The sequence below is a fragment of the Monodelphis domestica genome, chromosome 4 (assembly GCF_027887165.1).
Source record: "Monodelphis domestica isolate mMonDom1 chromosome 4, mMonDom1.pri, whole genome shotgun sequence".
Lineage (NCBI taxonomy): Eukaryota > Metazoa > Chordata > Mammalia > Didelphimorphia > Didelphidae > Monodelphis > Monodelphis domestica.
In genome coordinates, this window is record NC_077230.1 from 434,535,476 (window position 1) to 434,556,506 (window position 21,031).

At 42.9% G+C, this 21,031-nt stretch overlaps 2 protein-coding genes across 5 annotated transcripts in view; one reads left to right on the forward strand and one right to left on the reverse strand.

The window, feature by feature from the left end:
- Window positions 1–18,462, reverse strand: part of LOC100032838 (zinc finger protein 850-like) — a 29,545-nt gene extending 11,083 nt beyond the window's left edge. The window contains exons 1-3 of the mRNA XM_056825663.1: window positions 17,820–18,462; window positions 1,987–2,113; window positions 301–396 (exon numbers count right to left, since the gene is read on the reverse strand). Coding sequence (XP_056681641.1) covers window positions 301–396; window positions 1,987–2,113; window positions 17,820–17,852 — 256 coding nt within the window. The 5' untranslated portion in view covers window positions 17,853–18,462. The remainder of the gene's footprint in view (window positions 1–300; window positions 397–1,986; window positions 2,114–17,819) is intronic.
- Window positions 1–21,031, forward strand: part of LOC100023417 (zinc finger protein 420-like) — a 621,149-nt gene that overhangs the window by 364,456 nt on the left and 235,662 nt on the right. The gene's annotated exons all lie outside the window — the stretch shown is intronic.

A 21,031-nucleotide genomic window follows, 5' to 3' on the forward strand; every position in this document is an offset into this window, starting at 1 on the left:
TATGCTAAGCTGAGAAACAACTTTACCCTTTAACTCTTAGTATTAATTTTCAAAGTGGAACATAAGTTTCCTTCTTTTCTATATAGATGGAGATATTATGTCATTTAGTACAAACATAGTATATATATATATATATATATATACTGAGTCTCCATCCTCCCATCTCCCATCCCATTTCAGAAAATGAAAAGCATGATTTGGAAATAGCCTGCCAGCCCCCAAGTCTAGTACTCTCTTCACTAAAACAGAAAGAATTGTTTGGGAAAATGGGCTTTATATGCCTCTTTCCACCTCACTCACCTGGACAGGAGCTCCTTGGACAACCTTGCTCTAGCAGACATGGTTCTTCCCCTTGCTGAAAACAGGAGATAACATTTTCTCTAGGAACTAGAAGCCCTGGCCATAAGAAAGAGGTAAAGAATTAGCAGAGGAAAATAAAGAATATGGTCTTCTTAACAGCATGCAAGTAAGCCCTACGGAATGCTTTCTGTTATATTCACTGTTGGGACATTTGCAGGAGAGCAGAGATCATGGAACCTATTTGCAATCAGAAAATTCCATCTTTATTTACATCTTGTAATAGGATAGGCACATTCCACAATTTCCATTATTTAGAAATTAAAGGTAGCTGGTAGCAAAGGGGTAAAAGAAAAGAACTTGGGAGTCAGAAAAACAAATTGAATTGATCGTCAGAGGGACGGCAAGTAGATGCTCTTGGGCGAGTTAATTAACCTCTGTTTGCCTCAGTTGCCTCAACTATGAATTGAGGACAACACAAGTACCAAACTCATAGGAATGTAGTTAAATGAATGAACTCCTTTACCCAGTAGAGGACACAGAGTAGGTATTTTAAAGTGTTTATTTCCTTCCTTTCCATTCCAAACATGTGGCCTGCAATTTGAGGAAAGAGTGAAGGAGGAATAAGGATAAACTCACTAGACTAAGCAGAATTAGGGGCTGTGAGCTACACTTTTGCAATTCTTTTAAAATATTATTTTCATATTATTTATTTTTGTAAGCAAATAATCAGAAAACCACAATCTCAAAACAAGAGCCCAAATAAACAACTGAATAATTGTTTGCTTTCAGTTGGATTCTAACTCCAAAAGTTCTTTATCTGGAGCCATTCTGTCATAAGTCCCTCACAATTGTACTGGATCTTTGTATTGCTGAGACTAGTCAAGTCTACCAGAGTTGACCATTCCACAATATTACTGATACTGTGTACAATGTTATCCTAGCTCTGCTTGTCTCACTCTGTATCAGTTCATGTCAGTCTTTCAGGTCTTTCTTCAATCATCCCATTCATCACTTCTTAAAGCAAAATAGAATTTCATTACTATTACATGCCACAATTTGTTCAGCCATTCTTCAACTGATAGACATCACTTCAATTTGCAATTCTTTGTTACCACCAAAACATCAATAACAAATGTTTTCCAACACATAAGTCCTTCAAATTTTTCTGATCTTTTTGGGGTAGAGACCTAGTAGTGGTATTGCGTGATCAAAACGGTTGCATCATTTTGACACTTGTGTAGTAATTCCAAATCACTATCCAGAAAGGATGGATCAGCAATGTATTACATGTCCCAGTTTTTCCACATTCATTCCAACTTTTTCTAATTTGACTTTACTGTTATGTTAGCCAATGTGGAAGAGGTGAGGTGGTAACTCAGAGGGCTTTTAACTTACTTCTCTAATCAAGAGGGATTTAGAATATGTTTCCATATGTTTAAGAAGTGATCTGAAAACTGCTTATTCATAACCTTTAATCATTTGTTAATTAGGGAATGACTTGGATTCTTACTAATTTAACTTTTTTTTTTCCTAAATACAAAGAAGACAGGAGGAGAACCCAGGGCAAATATTAGCACTTTTCCTCTTTTAATCACACAAAAAGGCTCAAAATCCTATATATTTGGCTTGCAATGAAGACATTTCCTTAATGAGTGTTTCAGGGTCAACAGAAGAAATGGTCCGTACCCACAGAGAGTAGATTCTGCACATTCTCCAGCATGACCTCCAGGTACAGCTCTTGCTGAGAATGGTCCAACAGGACCCATTCTTCCTGCGTGAAGTCCACAGTTACATCCTTGATTGTTATTGATCCCTAAATCAGCAAAAGTAATGAGGCACAGATCAGAACCTTCAGAATCCAACTAGTACAACCCTGATCAAATAACTGAAAGAAACTGAAACACAGAAAGGATATACTCAAGCTCCTAAAGTGTATGAGTGGCAGAGCCAGCACTGGAGACCAGCCGTTCAAAACCCAATGGAATACTGACAAAGGTATTAAAATTGGCAATGAGGAGACCAAGCTATCACTCTTTGTGGATGGATATGATGGTATACTTAAAGAATTCTAGAGAATCAACCAAAAAGCTAGTCGAAATAATCAACAACCTTAGCAAAGTTGCAGGATACAAAATAAACCCGCATGAGTCATCAGCATTTCTATATATCTCCAATCCATCTCGGCAGCAAGAATTAGAAAGAGAAATTCCATTTAAAATCACCCTAGACAAAATAAAATACTTAGGAATCTATCTGCTGAGACAAACACAGGAACTATATGAACACGACTACAAAACACTCTCCACACAATTAAAACTAGTTCTAAACAATTGGAAAAACACTGATTGCTCATGGGTGGGACGAGCTAACATAATAAAAATGACAATCCTACCCAAATTAATTGACTTATTTAGTGCCATACCCATTGAACTACCAAAAAACTTCTTTGTAGAATTAGAAAAAAAAAACATCACAAAGTTCATTTGAAAGAACAAAAGATCAAGGCTACCCAGGGAAATCATGAAAAAAAAAATGCAAAGGAAGGAGGACTTGCAGTCCCAGATCTCAAACTATACTATAAAGCAGTGTTCACCAAAACAATTTGGTACTGGCTAAGAGAAAGTAGGATCAGTGGAATAGACTTGGTGTAAATGACTTCAACAGGACAGTCTATGATAAACCCAAAGATCCCAGTTTTGGGGACCAAAACCCACTTTTTGATAAAAACTGCTGGGAAAATTGGAAGATGGTATGGGAGAGATTAGATTTGGATCAGCATCTCACACCCTACACCAAGATAAACTCAGAATGGGTGAATGACCTGAATATAAAGAAGGAAACTATAAGCAAAGTAGGCAAACATAGAATAATATACTTGTTATATCTTTGGGAAAGGAAACTCACCCACCCAAGTGTCAGTCTAAAGTTCCCAGATCGTCCAAGGCCAAGTTCAAAGGCCATATTCCCTCACAGGAAGTAAACACCAAATTTAAAGACAGTTCTTTGTGTCACTTTCTGTGCCTGTGGTCCATGTTTACGTGTACCAATGGCAGCCTGAACTTGGCTTCAGACTCCCCAGGGAGCAGCCAGTTGTTTCTGATTTGTCAGTTGGCAGCACACCTGGGCCACAGACCTCCCCCCTCCCCACCTACCCCACTAAAACCTTAAGTGGGGGTGTATACATTCCTGATGGATAAAATCTAAAGAATAAATAGGGTACAGATTAAACCCCTCTTCACAATCTCCCCTGATGATCATTTGGGAGACTAGTCTTCCCAACTGATCATTTCATATAATCATCTTGTACCTCCAAAAATCTTCTAACTACAGGTGAATACAAAATTGCACCTTCAAAAAAGAAACTACAATAGTTAGAGATAAGAGGGAAATAGAAGAGAGAAAGCAAAACCAATGTTTGGCTGGACACATTGACAAAAACCAATAAGGGGGCAGTCCCCTTTGGCAGAAGTGGGTACATTCAAAATGAATCTTCTACCCCCTGCCTTTCAATCAATTGCACCCAAAGATCAAGATTCTTGGTGATGTTTTTAGAGCCAACATAAACAGTAGAGAGGTTTGTGTCTTTTCTGGGCTCCTCTGACACATTCTGTACTCATGGCAGTAATAGACTTCTTTTTTAATATCTCAGCCAAGGTTGAAAGATTTGCTACATCTGTAAAACTTGTGACAAATATCCATTAGATTCTGTAAAGATTAAAATTTAGGGGAGATGGGGAGACTGAGGCAGGTAGAAATTAGTTTCTCTCTGCAAGGAGTATTATATTTTTTAGAGGTTTATTAAAGGCTAAAGATTAAAGAATATACAAGTAAGAAACGTGCCTAGGCCAGAGGCCTAGACAAAATAACCTCACATCATGCAAGAGATGAGCCTGCTCCAAAACGGAAGTCCAAAAAGAGCCAAGCGCCTCAAAAGCCTTTGAATCAGCTTAAATACCTTCTCGATCTCGGCCCAGGTGAGATTACAAGGCATTCTGGGGAAGTGGAGCAAAGGCTCATGGGGATTGTAGTCCTGTATTCGAGTCTATTTTTTACAATTCTAAGGTTTTGTTTTTTAATGTCACACAGCAACTTATGTGATATATGAGTGGATTTATGTGCCACTGTAATTAAATGGGGGTAATTCTCTTGCTAATTGATCATATACCTCATAACTCAGCCATGCACCCCTGAGTGGTCTGTGTTTGTCACCATCCTCTGGGGACTGGGGGTGGTGGGAGTATTATCCTATAATACAAAGTTTAAATTCTTTTGAAAGTAATTTTAGGGTAAGGAACATGCTACCTCTCCGAATCCAGAAAGTGAACTGTTTTGAGAATTGGCTATGAAGATGCCTGCACAGACTACACACTGCACCAGAAGATCCAGAGTGAACTTTGAGAAGTGGTGATTTGAACTGTGTGGGGTTGAATGCATTTGTTTTGTATGTATACTCTTATGTCAATGGGGAATGCCCCAAATTGGCTTTTTGTCAATGTGACTAGCAATCATTGCTTTTGTTCCCTTTTCCTTTTATCCCCAAATTATTGTAATGTAAAAGTTGGTTATCTTTACAAGATCCATTGGAAAGACCAGTCTTCCACTGGATCTCAGGGGGGTATTTATAATTGGAAATCTGTTACCCTAAAAATTGCATTTCCCAGTAGCCCACTGACGTCGTGTCATTATGTGGTGACATAGATAGATATATTGAGTGGGGTTCTTGGTCTAGGGCTCTTTGCTTCCTGAATTGTGACCTAGGTGGTAAGCGTGGATTTTAAACAGGCAGATTAGCCAAGGACACCTAGTATTTTTTATTTTATTACCCTTTTATTCCCTTACTTCTAATGATCATTAATAAATCTCTTAAAATCTAATATTATTATTTGAGATTAATTTTAATTTTCACATCTCCCTCCTATTGCCTCCCTCTTCCTTTGACTTATTCCCCTTTCCCTTCTCTGTAGGGTAAGATAGAATTCTATACTTGTTTTTTCATCTCTGAGCCAGTTATAAGGAGAGTAAAGGTGAAGCATTGTATGACACCACCTTTATCCTATTTTCCCCACAATGATTTTTCATGTTATATAATTGATCCCTTTCTCTCATTGCAACCCTCTCTTTCAGAGCTTCAGATGAATATTTTTTAACATTTCAGATGCATACATAGCATATGTAAGGATGGGTGCAAGAGGGAAAGATGAAATTTTGCAATTGCAAGAGAAGCTTGAGTGACAACAAAGTGAGTTGGAAAGCAAAGCATGCTGGGAGAGGAGAGGAGACCTGAGAGAGATCCAGATGGAATTCTGGGCTTTTTGAGCTGAAATCTCAACCAAGCAGGAAGCAATTTCCTTGCTGAGGAGCTCATCGAGAACCATAAGAGAGACTTGTTAGTTCAACAACCTAAAGTTCTTCAGCCAAATATCATCAGTCTGATACCTCTAGGAACATCTTTACAGAGGAACAGGTCCCTCAAACAAGGGAGCTGTGGACTTACTGTCAAGGAGAGCCTGGCTCCACCTTTCTGCCCTCTTGCACCTATTTTGACACGCCATAGGTTAAAGATACTATAGTTTGGGAATTTAGTTGGTAGGGAACAGTGAAACTCAAGCCTGCTATACAGCCACTTGAGCCAAGGATCATGATAGGGAAACTAAGGACACTGAGCCCCTCTTTTCATCTCCTCCATCTGCCCTATCTTAGTCATTAAAACCTTATGCTGTAGTCAGATTCTACCTAGTCATTTAATTTGGGAATCTTGAGAAGGAATCTGAAAATCAGTATTAACATAGAACTGTCAAGACCCATCTCCCTTTGGGAGAAGGACACTGGGGAGGTTTATTTCCGGGTCATAATCGTGCCAGGGAATCTAGGGTTACCCCTGGGTCTATCTGATAAGGGAGATTTTTTCGTCAGTTCTTTGTCACCCTTTCACATCAGGGGACACCCTTTTACCTGTGCAGCACCCCTAAACAGCCTCAATCAGGGGAGGTGAAAGAAGAGTAGGAGTCGACTCATCTAGGTTCCTATCTCTTCCACTCTCTGTTCCTTTGCTACCAACTCCCTTTTTGGATCTCACAGAAAAGCCATTCAGATATAGTAAAGAAGTACCATTTATTACAGTCCTCCTTTTGGACTCCACTAAAGTACCACCAACATAGCCAAAAAGTACCCTTTTATTACAAGTATCATATGTACAAATTGTTCTTTAGAGTCAGGTGTTTTTGCTGTTCTTTACTCATTTTTTTCTATCTAATTTTAGATAGGCTCTCTTTTCTGAGAAGTTGGGGTATCCTCTTCAACTTCAGTCCTTGCTTGTTATTCACAGCTTATTTTCTGGGTCTGAGGGCTGTAAGTTCTGAGCACCCCCTCTCCCTTGTAAACCTTAAAATTTCTTAGACTTGTGAATGTTGGAAATTTCACCATTGGAATGTGAATCCCATTGGCAAGGGAGGTTCCTCCTCCTCCCTTATTAAGATTACTTTAGAACAGAAACCTTTTGCTGAACAATGGAAAGGGCTGAAGCATAGATCAAAATTTAATTATTCCAATCTCCACCCTTCTCAGGGTAACAGGATTTAGGAAGGGCTGTAGCAAAGGATCAAGATTTACTTATTTGAGAATATGACCTTCAACAGACATGTGCAAAGCCACGGACCTCTGGGCGGTCCTGGGTTAAGCTAGAGCCACCATTGGCACAGGGAAGACATGAACAGTGATTGGTAGATGTGAGAACTGAGGGGAGGGAACTTGGATGGTTTCCTTAAAGATAGGGGGGGTCTGAGGACGAGTGGTGGTTGGTTGGAGAGGTTGTGCTCTGAGAAGCTTGCTCAGAAGGAAGCTGGAGGTGGAGGCCCTTGAGACTGTTTCTCCATTTTGGTCACGTGAGTGATAGGGACTGATCTCTTTTCTTTGCCTCAGCTATCTAAGGGCTTGGGCCTTTTGGCCCAGCCTAAATAGAAGGGGTATTTAAGCCCTATTCCCTTTTCTCCCCTTTCTCTCTCCCTCTCTCTCTCTATCTCTAATACCTTTCTTCCTCCTGTTTGTAATTAAACTCCATAAAAGGTTGACTGCTGACTTGAGTTTTCATTTAGGAATTACATAGCTGAATTCCTTGGAGAACTTAAATTAATATATATCAGTGTTTTAAAGTGATTTACTTGTCACACCCTGTTGATTCAATTTGACCTTTGAAATACTGATGGCTTAAGGTCTTGTCTTAGGCTAGGGCTTAAGTTTCTGATCTCACTCACTCTGACCTTCATCAGCTCAGGGGCTGACCAAATTGTAGTCCCCAAATCACAGCTGACCTCCAATCTCACACAAGGCCAGAACCTCAGGCCCCTGCCAGACTCTCGGCTCCAGGCTGTGCCCTCTATTACCTGAAAAGCCACAGCCACCAGAATGAGCCCTCTTCAGCCTACACTCCTCCCAGGAATATAAAGCACCAAAGGGCTTGGTATTCCACCTGGGAAGTGTGGAGGAGAGAATTTACAATGCATGCAAGACAGAAAACTGAGGAGAAAAGCAGTCAGTCAAAATGAAGATTCCATTTTGGAATGTTACTGGGAAAGCAGGTGGAGCCAAGCCATGGGCTAAACTGGGCTAGACTGGGCTTTTGGCTTCTGGCTGATGTGGAGAAAGAAGCTTTGGTATCGCTGGGACTTGAGTCAAATCAAGGTGAAAATGACCTGATTTTGATTGGAAGAAAGAAGAAGGATTAAAGTCCTTCCATCTCTCTCTCTGACTGACTGTTTCACAAGTGACTGGTTTACTATTTCTCTCAAAATCCTCCTATCCCACATTTGTAGATAATAGGGAAAACCCTATCCCTCTTACCTTATCCTCCACCCTTTCCTGTCTTCCCCAATAAACTCTTACTTGAGTTAAAAAAAAGAGTTATTTTCTCTAAAGCATCATAGTTCACTCTGAGTGACGTGAAGGAGAAAGAAGAAGGGGGATGGGGGAAGCTGAAAGGCTACTAAAGAGGGAGGAAAATGGGAGGAGGGTAGACAAAGTTGATCCAGTAGTCACTTAGTATACATCAATACATACCCTCAGAAATATATCTGTTACAGATTAGCACCCCAGATGGGACAGAAATCATCGATCTATTACAGATTGGCACCTCTAAATTGACTGAAATCCACAATCCTTAGAAACAGCAGAGCAGAAAAAGATGTTTAAGCAATGTGACAAGGAAATCACTTTAAAAGGCTGATATATATTAATTTAAGGTCGCCAAGGAATTCAACTATGCAATTCCTAAATGAAAACTCAAGTCAGCCGTCAACCTTTTATAGAGTTTAATTACAAACAGGAGGAAGAAAGGAATTAGAGATAGAGATAGAGAGAGAGAGAGAGAGAAAGGGGAGAGAAGGGAATAGGGCTTAAATATCCCTTCTGTTTAGGCTGGGCCAAAAGGCCCAAGCCCTTAGATAGCTGGGGCAAAGAAAGGAGGTCAGTCCCTATTACTCACATGACCAAAATGGAGAAACAGTCTCAAGGGCCTCCACCTCCAGCTTCCTTCAGAGCAAGCTTCTCAGAGCACCTCTCCAACCACTCAGAGCCAAAACTCTCCAACCACCTCAGTCCTCAGACCCCCTCTATCTTTAAGGAAAGCATCCAAGTTCCCTCCCCTCAGTTCTCACATCTACCAATCACTGTCCATGTCTTCCCTGTGCCAATGGTGGCTCTAGCTTAACCCAGGACCACCCAGAGGTCTGTGGCTTTGCACATGTCTGTTGAAGGTCATATTCTCAAATAATTAAATCTTGATCTTTTGCTACAGCCCTTCCTAAATCCTGTTACCCTGAGTAGGGTAGAGATTGGAATAATTAAATTTTGATCTATGCTACAGCCCTTCCAAAATCCTGTTAGGACTGAGTGGGGTGGAAATTGTATTTTCCAAGACCTGGTTCTGTCATTCCAAGTATCTCTATTGTATCAATTCTAAAATCAATTATGACTCAAAGAAATTCCTGTTCTGTGCTTAAGCATAGGTCAAAGCCCTTTCCATTGTTCAGCAAAAGGTTTCTGTCCTAAAGTAATCTTAAGTAGGGAGGAGAAGGAACCTCCCATGCCAATGGGGTTCACATTCCAATAGACTATCAGTAAGAAATTTTCCAAGTATGAAATTTCCCAATGGTGAAATTTCCAACATTTATAAGTCTAAGAAATTTAGAGGTTTACAGCAAATTAGCTGTGGAGCTGTTGTTTTGGCAGCTATTACTGGATTTTGGGTCTACAATATACTCTATAACTAAATGACCCACATGATTTTTGATTCTCTGGATTACACTGGCAACACAACCATCTTTATACTGCAGTTGCTATTTCAGACAGAACCTATACTCTGGCAAGTTTTGACTCAAGTGTACATTATCTCTATGGCAGCCATTCAGACTCTGACCTATTTGAAAAATATCTTTAGATTTGTTATCCCTAAAAAGGCAGCAAAGATACTGGTTGATCCTAACCTGAAAAACATTATTAAGACCTTATTTGAGGAACTGAACAAAAAAAATGGGCTTGGCCAGATTAAAGACAATAACAATGGCCAGGCAGACAGTGCACACAAAGAAAAAGAAAGAAAAGCAAAGAAATCTAAGGTCAATGCTAAGGGAATGAAAGTGACAAAGACACTAAGTCTGATAGTGAACCAGAAAAAATGTATCCACTTGAAGGAGGTCACCAAGCTATCAAGTACAAGTGGTGTAATACAATCTAAAGTCCATAGGCAGTAGACAATTTGGAACAAGGAACTTGAATCCCTGAAATGATGTTGTCCAAACTTCATAGAACAACCTTTTAAGATGCAGAAAGAACTGAAACATGCTTTTAGGAATTTTGACCCAGAATTTGGAGATGTAGAGTTTCTCCTGTCTGAACTATTTAGCTCTCATGAGTAAAGGCAATTCCTTGAGAAGACCTAGACAGATAACAACCTAACCAGTTGGCCCACTGAGGAGCAAAGGGAAGATCTAGATTTTGCAAACCACACTAGCAAGTCCTACTTAAGGAAATGTAGGGAAGACTTGCTCCAAGCTATAAAGCAGTGTTGCTCAAAGCCTAATGCATGGGCAAGATTTGATAAACTCATGCAGAATAGAGGGGGGACATCTAGCCACATTCACTGATTGTCTCTCAGAAATGGCAGAATCAACATTGGGTCTAGAGGCTAACAGTGAGGAATCTTCTAGTCATGTGAGATGACAGTTTTTGAGGAGCTGCACACCTCATTTAAAGAACTTTTTTAAACACTATTTTCCTAAATATGACACTGTCAGTCTCATAGAACTATGTGAAACAGCTACTTACCTCTATGATAATCATTCAGAACAGCATAAACAAATGCAAGATTTAAAAGATAAATTAGAGATAACAGAAAAATCTAAAAGAAAAGCAGAGAGGAAATCAAGAAACTAAACACAGTTAGGACTTACACAAAACCAGTTACCAAAAACAGTGCAGAGAAACTAGGCATTGCTTTTTCTGCCACAGTAGAGGACACTTGATAAAAGATTGTTTTCTGAAGAAGAAACATGAAATTAACAAGAAGGGCACATAAGCTAGGTATAAAAAACAAAATTCCACTTGCTATTCTCATTGTAAGCTAAAATCCACAAAGCAAGCATCTGATTTAGAAGAGATGCAACAGGCCATTAAATCTGGAGCCAAACCTAAATATTCAGACATGGTTAGGAAAGAATTATGAAGCCGGGCCTTTAATGTATATAGTTTGGTACATGGAGGTAGAAGAGATAGTGAAAAAGAGGCTGCTGTTAAAAATAGTAGAGAAAAGATAAGAAACGGTGAAAAATTTGTGCAAGAAAGTGAATCTGTGAGTGATAGCATATGTAATAAATCAAGAGAAAGGCAGAGACTACTAAAAGAGATAGATGGAGAAATAAATCATGTCTCAAATAGCAACTGAGATAAGAGACTTAGAGAAGGGCTGTATAGTAACCACACAGGAAAAAAGTGTAAATAAAGTCAAATCATTCTTGGAGAATTTTTTTCACTGCAGAGAGGGCTCTGGGATTAAATTGTGTAAAAGGGAAAGACAAAGTCACAAAAAACTCAAGCAAGACTTAGTGAGAGATACAGAGAAACAAAATTTCAATTCCCTACAGGTTACTGTTACTAAAGAAGAAAATGCTTTGAAAAATCATTCACATATTTGCATGACATCCCAACAAAATTAGTTAATTTGTCCAATAGTTATATGGCACAGATAACTTTAGAAAAAACATTTAATTGAAATACAGAAGCTGAAATTTTCAATCCATTAATGACTGATTTAGAGAATACAAAATTGACTGAAAATGTAGCTGACATTACATTTGAAAACAATAATCCTATTCAAAGTAATAGAGGTGACATGACAGTTGAATTTGAAAAGGGGGATGGAATGGAAGTCTTAGTAACTGAAAGAACAATCAAGGATTCAAATGGCAGCCTTGAAGCCAACATTCTAAGTGGCAGAGGGGAATCTGGCCAAAAAAACTTATGTGAGATAAGCAACAGCTAGGATTTAAATTTATGTTCCAATGTAGTAGAGAATATAGTACCATCAACCTCATATGGAGACTTCAAAGGAAATGATTTAAATCAAAAAGAATTAACTGATCCTAACACACTGCTGGCAGAGGGTAGCAAAGGAATGAACAGTGACTCAGTGACAAAACACACCTTAGCTACACAGCTAGAAACATATGTAGGTACTATTGTAGGAAAGAGTGAAGGCACACATCCTACTGATGATGCAGGGGAACATGCAGATGTACTTGTAACAGTTAAAATTAGTTTCCCTACTAAAAGTATAATATTTTATGAGGTTTATTAAAGATTAGAAATCAAGGATACAAAATAATAAGCCACATGCCTAGGGCAGGATTTCCCCACTCACAGCCTACTTATACCATGTTGCAATCTCTGAGTAGAGGAAGAGAGCTCTTGAGAGGCAGAGAGCCCTTTAAATAATAAATTGTGATCTCGTCCAGGTGGAGACTCAAGTGAGATTATAGGGAATTCTGGGAAGTACCAAGGATTGAAGTCTGGGGTTCAAATCTCCATTTTTACATTCCTCCCCTTTGATCATTATTGGGAAACCAGTTTACCCAAAAGGATCATGAAAATATAATCAACTTAAAGATTACAGTAATTTGAGGATAAGGGGAAAAAAGAACAAAACCAATAATTGCTAGACTCATTGACAAAAAAAACAGTTAGGGGACACTCCCCTTTGGCATAAAAGTATACATACAAATAAATGTTCCAACAACCACACTCAAAGTTCATTCTTGATCTTCTCGTGCAGCTTGTGGTCTGGAGGCATCTTCATGGTGTCTTCCCCAAACAGTTCAGTTTCTGGATTTGAAGAGGTATCATGTTTCTTAACCTAAAATTCTTCTCAAAAGGAATTTAAACTTTGCAATTTAAAATAATATTTTTACATACTGAACACATTCCCAGAACAGCATAACAAAGAGCGACAGATTCCTATCTGTACACAGTCAAAAGAGAGTGAAGATGAACATAAACCTCAGACTGATGATAGAGTAGGATCTATAAATATTAGTAACAATATAGAATATCTGCAAGAAGAAAATAACCCCATACCATCAAGTTTACCAAATCAAAATGAAAAATTTAAAGCTTGGCAATAAAAAACAACCAGAAAGTGACTTGAGAAAAAGCTGATGACAAACGCTTAGATCAATACACAAAGCCAGAGTTAGCAACATCTGACACAATTTTATATGGCACTGAACAAAATCCAAATAATAACATAACGATTGGATTCAGTGAGTCAGATCCAGATACAGAATCAGAAGGAAAAGCAGAGGGTGTAATAATAATGGATCAAGATGATTTAGAACAAATGCCTTACCAATTTCATCAGCTTTATGAAGAGGTAGACGAAGAAGGGGATGTGTGGGACACAAGTGAGAAAATTGAATACCTGAGACCAGTACACTCAAAATCTCACCAAGATAATGATGATGAGAAATTCTTTGGGCATAGAACAAGTTGCATACCATTAGAAGAAGTTTATGCAAGATTAGGGGTTGATCATGAAGATGACTTTATAGAGAAGTTGAATTACATGGCTTGTACAGATACAGATTTTGAATGGGAAAGTGGAGATCAAGGAACATATTAAAGAACTGGAGGAGGACAGATAGATACACAATTTCACTTTTATTCTCTAACTTCAAAAACATGACAAACACCATTCATGCAGTATGAGTGAAACCAAGATTAGTTTGAGTTCCATGGGGGAACATACTACACAAGACCTTATGAGAATGAAGACTAGTCTTAGGTAGAAAAGACTATAGTCCAGCAGAAGAACATCTAATTCAACAACAAGAACACTCCTAAGCTTGTAGTAAAAAACTCCAACTTCATAACTATGACAGACACAAACACCTAGAATGCTAGAGAAGCATCGATTCACATTCGATGAATTTTGTTATAAAAAACTTTAACATCAAGTTATAGTTGAGAACTGAAACAGGTGATCCAAATCTCTCAACCTTCAACCTAAACAATCTCTACCGGGGAAGGAAGAGAGGGAGGGGATACCATGAAGATATTACCTCATAGTTTCTGATACCTCATAAGAAACAACAATGTGATCATGTCATCAATGAAGTTACATACAAAGGACATCTGGTAATAAAAAAAAAAGCTCTAGTCATGAGAAGCAACACGAATAGCCCTAGAAGAAATCAATAACAGTCCCTATCAATGAAAGCCTATGTATGGGAAACAAAGGAAAGCACTGCAAAAGCAATAAAACAGAGAATGAAAAAAATGCGTTTAAAAGTTAGCAGCCAAAGAAAACTCTCTACATATTCTATACAAATTATCTGCCTATATTAGTAACAGAAACAATGTTATCTCAAATGCAAACGTATCTCTATGACCAGATGAAATACATTACATTCAAATTGTATCTCCACGACAGAACTAAAGTAAAACATGCATAATTCTTGTGGAAAAGTCAAACGGCAAAAAATAATAATAATAATAAGCAAACTTCAAATTCACATTCTTAACAAAATTCTAAAAACTTATGCACAATACTATTATGCTTAGATATACCCATGAAGATGAACATGAGCAAAGCTTAGTTCCACGCATGAAGATAAACACATGTAATGCTTACTTCCACATACGAAGAACTGATGAATTTTGACAAGCATTCATGAAGAATTCATAGCATACTTCCACGCACAATGAAAATTTCAATCTTACATACATGCACATGTAAAAACCTTACACGCATGCAAGTTCCTAACTGTTTCAGTTTGTTCCTGAATTGAAGAACACAGGACTACAATCAAGAGGTGCAGATGACCAGAGTGGCATGCTGACCAGATGATGAAGACAGAGTTTATACAATCCACACCAAAGGACATGGAAGGATTGTGAAATTTTGGGCTTGTGAGGATATGTAAGAATGTGTCATACATGTTAATATCATATAGATGCATGCACATGCTACATAGAAATAGAATTTGGAAGATATCTCATGGAATGGGTTGTAAGACGTACAGCATAGCTGCAAAACACAAACGACATACTGATGAATTTCTGTGGAAAATTCAGAGACAAACATGTTTCTTCTCTGCATGAGTTTACACAGAAATCTAGAACAATGTACATGGATGTACATATGTAAATCTGTATAGAAACTGCTTATGTACACATGTAGATACTAATGTACTAACAAGCTAACTATATTAGGATAATGTATTTATATTCTAATGACTAACTATAGGGACAACTTGGAGCATTGGTTCAAAGTCTAAGGGAAGTAGAGACAGACATAGATCTACTGAAGTACAGAAGTTAGGTTGCATTATGATTTTAGGTTAGCAATTGGTAGTACTAGAAAATTTTACTTAGTTGCATTATACACATTAGGAGATAAGACAGTTGCATATTCAAAATGTTACTGAAATCCTTGGAATGGTTTGAGAATTGTTACATGATTTGTTATGTCAAAACTATGTTCATGTAAGTCCCTATTGCCTAAACCATTTTCCTATACTCAAACTTAACATAGAACTGGGCACACAGAAGAGCTAAGCTAAGTATAGGATTTGTTATTTTGGAGGGTAAAGGAATATTTAAATAATACAAGGTTCAGAATTAGTTAGAAATATATGAAAGGTAAAAATCATTAAAAATTGTGGTTGCAATTTTTTAAAGATCAAAAAGGGAGGGATGTGGAGGAGAGAATTTACAATGCATCAAGACAGAAAGCTGAGCACAAAAGCTATCAGTCAAAATGTAGATTCCATTTTAGAATGTTACTGGGAAAGCAGGTGGAGCCAAGCCAACAGCTGAACTGGGCTGGACTGGGCTTTTGGCTTCTGGCTGATGTGGAGAAAGAAGCTTTGGTATCTCTGGGACTTGAGTCAAATCAAGTTGGAGATGACCTGATTTTGATTGGAAGAAAGAAGAAAGAAGGACTAAAGTACTTCTATCTCTCTCTCTGACTGACTATGGTTCACAAGAGTGACTGGATTACTATTTCTCCCAAAACCCTCCTAACCCTCATTTGTAGACAATAGGGAAAACCCTATCCCTCTTACCTTATCCTCCATCCTTTCCTGTCTTCCCCAATAAACTCTTACTTGAGTTAAAGAAAAGAGTAGATTATTTTCTATAAAGTATCATAGTTCACCCTGAATGACTTGAAGGAGAAAGACGAAGGGGGAGGGGGAAACTGAAAGGCTTCTGAAGAGGGAGGAAAATGGGAGGAGGGTAGATAAAGTTGATCCATTAGTCATTTAGTATACATCAATAGACACCCTCAGAAATATATCTATTACAGCAGGCACCTATAAGGCTGGTCACCCTGAAAGCTTCCCTCTCCCTTTATTCCCTTCTATGAATCCAGTGACACTGGGATCTTTCTTGTTCCTCACACAATGCTATACAACTCTTTTGACTTTGCATTTTCCCAGGTTCCTCATTCAGCCTCCTCCCTGAGCCTTTACTGACTATCCCCACTAGTTTCTGCCTCCTGAGCACACTGGATTCCTTCAGGTCTGGATTCAAGTCTCACCTTCTGCAAGAAAACTTGATTGACGCAGATTCATTCTTGGACTTCCTACAACTGATCTTAAGCACATGGAAAGGAAAAGTGTTTTATTGCCTTTATATTACCCATCACAAACCAGGTGGTCACATGCAGTCCTTTAGATAAGTGACTGCAGTTTTTACAAGTTACTCCCAGATATTGCAGTAATTGTGTACAAGATGTCAAGCTAAACAGCGGAATAGTGGCCACAGGATTGGAAGGGATGGAATTTGATGCATTAATTATCATAGGAGAAAATCCCGAAGAAAACCAATGATTTATTGCTTGTTTCTACGTTACAGGATTGGCAGTTTGGGGTCTCCAAGATGACTCTGTTACAAAAGTGAATAACACGGAACTAGATTGTGAGTGATAATGTAGGGAGAACCCTGTGCAATCGCCTGTCAATCCAGGAGGGAGGAGGGAAGGTGGGATGGAGAGAACAAGGATCCTGGAACTGTGAGGAAAATATGTAAAAAATTAGAGCAATGACAGATATGGAAGACGTCCGCGGGAAGAATAACAGCTTTATTTTCATTAAATTCTCTCTTAAGCTTGTGCTGAACTCAGAACTCGGATCAAAGGCTCCGACCCTGACCAAAGCCTTCTGCCGGCTGGCCTGCTGCCCTCCTCTGCACCCTGCAGTCTGGGAAGGACTCTGTAAGGATCCATCAGACACCGGCAAACACCTGCCCTGGCTCTGGGGACCCTGGGGTGGTGTGGGAGGGGCACCTACAGCTTCCAGTGACCACAGTGAAATTTCAGATCCTGAGATCAGAAAAATGGCCCAGAGCCGTCTCTGATTGTCACAATATTCTCCTTGGAGGGAACAAACACCGAAGAAGTGCAGGAACCCCCCAGGCCGGGCACAGCCGGGGCTCACCCAGGTCAGGGGGCCTCCCTGTCCCTGAGTGTCCATCAGGAACCAGAAGAGCCCTTGGATGGCACCTTCCTGCCAGGCCCCGCCTCCCCGGCTCCCCCCCAGGCCTGCTCTCCCTGGCCAGCCCAGCCCCCTCCCCTGGCGCCCCTGTGCCCAGCACAGTGCCAGCCCTGCCAGGCTCTTCCTCCTGGGGCTGAGGAAGGCCAAAGCTGGCTGTCAGCCCCCGCCCCCCCCCCCCCCTCCCCGATTCCCAGCACCCACCAGGGAGGCTTTCCTGTGGCCTGGGGGGAGGGGCTGAGAGAAGGGACTGGGGGAGAAGCTCAGGGCCGCCCTGGGAGGCAAGAACAAGGTGCTGGATGTGCCCAGCAGAGGCTGCGCTGCCCAGCTCCCGCCCCTCCCCCCCCTTCTCACTGTCTAATAAGGCCCAAAGGCCTGGTGGGGGGCTGAGCCACAGCCTGAACCAGGAAGCCCGGAGGAGGAGCCTGGCTGGAGCCTTTCTCAGCAGCCCTTCCAGCCCTTTCCTCCCAGCACACTCACCTGGGAGGGGGGCCTCGTGGTCCCGGGGGCCATTGCTCTGGCTGCGGGCTCTCTGCGGGGCCACCCTGGGGTGCTTCAGGGGGTGGCAGCCCCAAGGGGGGAGACGTCCTGGGTGTGCGCCTGGGGGGACAGAGGGGGAGGGCTCAGGAGGGCTTCCTGGGGTTCCCGGCCTCATGGGGGAAAAGGGACCCTCAGGCTGGGAAAGGCCTTGGACAGGCTGGGAAGACGCCACGCCCCCTCTGACGTCATCGTCGGCTTCCTTCCATTCAGAAGCTGCACTGGCAGGATTGGGGGAGGCTGAAGGGCGGGTTACTGGGGAATGGGGGGGGGAATCAGGTGGGGGCGGGGAGAGCGGGCTGGCATTTCCTCAGGGCCCGAGATCGCCGCTCCTTCCCTGGCATGTGGGCGCGGGCAGCCCTGCTGCCCCCTGACAGGCTCCAGAGGGCTGCTTCTCCCCCAGTGTGCTCCTACCTGACTCTGGGGAAGAGGCCGGAGCAGCCCCGCCCCCAGCTACCTCCTGGCTTCCCTGGGGGAGGGGAGACAAAGACCCGCCAAGGCTCTGGAGGCACACCGAACCGCCACCGCCTGACCAGGCACTGTGGGGTTTGTCCCTTTTTCTGGGGAACTTTAAGGTGAAGGACAGCCCCTCCCCCCACCACAAGCCCTTACAAGTGGCTCCTGCCCCGCCTCTCTCAGCGAACATGCGCACACGCGTCCCCCCTCCCAGCTCAGTAAGCAGAAAGGGATCCACCCCGGGTCTTCCCGGACTCCCTCCCCTCCCCCCTAACCCAGCAAGGGTCCAAGAAGCACAGAAATGAGACATCTGGGAGACAAGACTGCCCACGTCAGAGTTCCCAGCATGCCTTCCGGCTGCCCCTGTGGTGAGGAACTAACATTAGAAGAAGTCAGGAAACGGCATTCTGGGAAATGGAGTCCTCCATGGAGAGGGACAGGACCTGAATGGTGTCCTTACACAGGCATTCTGGGAAATGGAGTCCTCCATGGAGAGGGACAAGACCAAATGGTGTCTTGACACAGGCATTCTGGGTAATGGAGTCCTCCATGGAGAGGGACAGCACCTGAATGGTGTCCTGACACAGGCATTCTGGGAAATGGAGTCCTCCATGGAGAGGGACAGCACCTGAATGGTGTCCTGACACAGGCATTCTGGGAAATGGAGGTCTCCTGCCTTGGTCCCTGGGTTAAGCCTCCTGGTGGGGGAGGGGTCATATGGTAAATGTTCACCAACCTGGGGGGCTTCAGCCTTCTCCCCTCCCCCCATTTCCCCTCCAGCCCTGCCCTGCTTCTTCTTTCCACTGGAGGCTGCCTCAATCTAGAGATCAGGGAATGGATCCATCCTCCCCCAGGACTTCGGGAGGGGTTGTGGGGGGGAGCTGGGATCCCCCTTCTGACAGAGAAGGAAACTGAGGCTCAGGGCCTCAGCTGACCCTCCAGGCCCAGGCCCAAGACCCATCCCACAGCTTCCCCAATTCCAGGGATCTCTGAAAGTCCTGCTTCTCCTGCTCTGTGGGGTGACCCCAGGGGCTCCCCAAAGAAGGGGTCAACTCTAACTCCAGGTGGAGGAATGGGGTGCTCAGGGGCTGCCCACCTGGGCCTGGAACCCCCAAGATCTGGGCTCAAACCTGGCCTATGGTCATTGTCCAACTGAGGGAACTTGGCCAAGGCCATTCCGAGCCTTTGCCTCGGTTTCCCTCATTGTGAGATTCAGACAATAAGAGCCTGAGCTGGGACTGGGGGAAAGCCGGTCCAGAGAGGGTCTGGGGGAAAACAGAGCTGCTTCCTTGGGGCCTCCTGCACCTCTAGACCCTTCAGAGGCCTGGGGGAGACCCAGGAACCCCTCCTGCCCTCAAGGAGGCCACAGAAGGCAGCAGCAGCCACTGAGCACAGGCTCAGAGCCCTGATGGACAGAGGACAGTCTGGGGTTGTCTGTGTGTCTGTCTGCTGGGCTCAAGCTATTCAGGCCTGTCTGATTCTCCTCCCACCCCCGCCCCACTTTGGGGCTTTCTGGGCAGAGGCTGGGCGGCTTCACCATGTCCATCTGCAGCCAATTTGACAGGGGAGGAAACTGAGGCAAGCAGACCAAAATGACTTGTCCACAGTCCCTCAGTGAGTAATCTCAGGCCTCCCTGATTTGAGGCCCTGAGCTCTGGCAGGCTCCAGCTTCCTGGGCTTGGGGGGGTGGTGTGGGGGGCCTCAGGGCAAGGACTGACCCTCTCATCCTCAGGGACTGAAGCAGAGCTGGGGACTTGTCGGCTCCCTGGGAGAAGAAAGGAGGCATCTGGGAGGAAGAGGAAGGTAAGATAATGGGTCCATGAAGGTATGCAGACACAGGGAGGTGCAGGAGAGAATCAGACTGGGCCAAGGCGTCTCCGAGCAATGTCTGCCTCCATTGGGTGGTCAGGAAAGGAGGCCGAAGACTGCAGAGGCCCCCCTTGGCTCTGAGGCCCTGTCATGGGCCCTGGCAGGTTTTTAGAGGCCCAGAGAGGAGATTGGTGGGACTCCAGGGCACTCTCTTGAGGGGAGGAATAGGAGCTTCTGGATCAGGACTGCTCTGAACTCTATTGATCCGGCTGCTTTACTCGTCAGTCTTGACCTCGTCCATCCCCCTGAGGACCCCCTGTTCCCCCTGATTTTTGAGGGGACTCTCTGGCCTCTGCAGCCTCTTCCAGGGATGAGGGTGACAGAAAGAGCAGGATAAATGGGTTCACAGCCTCAGGAGAGCCTCTCAGGGAACAGGCTGGGTCCAGGCTCTTCCCTGCTTCATGCACAGTCTCGTGTCGGGGTCTTGATTCCTCCTGCAAACCCCACAGCCGCCCAGTGAAGAAGTTCAGCCTCTCCAAAAACTCCTGCATGAATTCCGTCACCCAGGAGGGAAGCCAAAGCCTGGAAAGCAATGTGGAAGGAGTTTGAGGATGAGGGAAGGAGACACACAGAAATTACAGAGGGGAGACCCAGAAGTCTGCAGGGGTGTCTGCCAGCACGTCCCTGAGGAGTTCATTCTACCTTTCTAGCATCGGGGGGCTTTGGGGGATCCCTGGAACCAAGGAAGCAGCAGAGGCTTTTAGGTAAGACTTCAAGTCCGATGACAAAGATAACGAAACAGGCAGCAACAGGGTGGGGGTGGGGGGCGCCAGTGCCCAGGAAGGACAAGGTGCAACTCCTTCTGGACTAGAGACCAGAGCCTGCTCTCA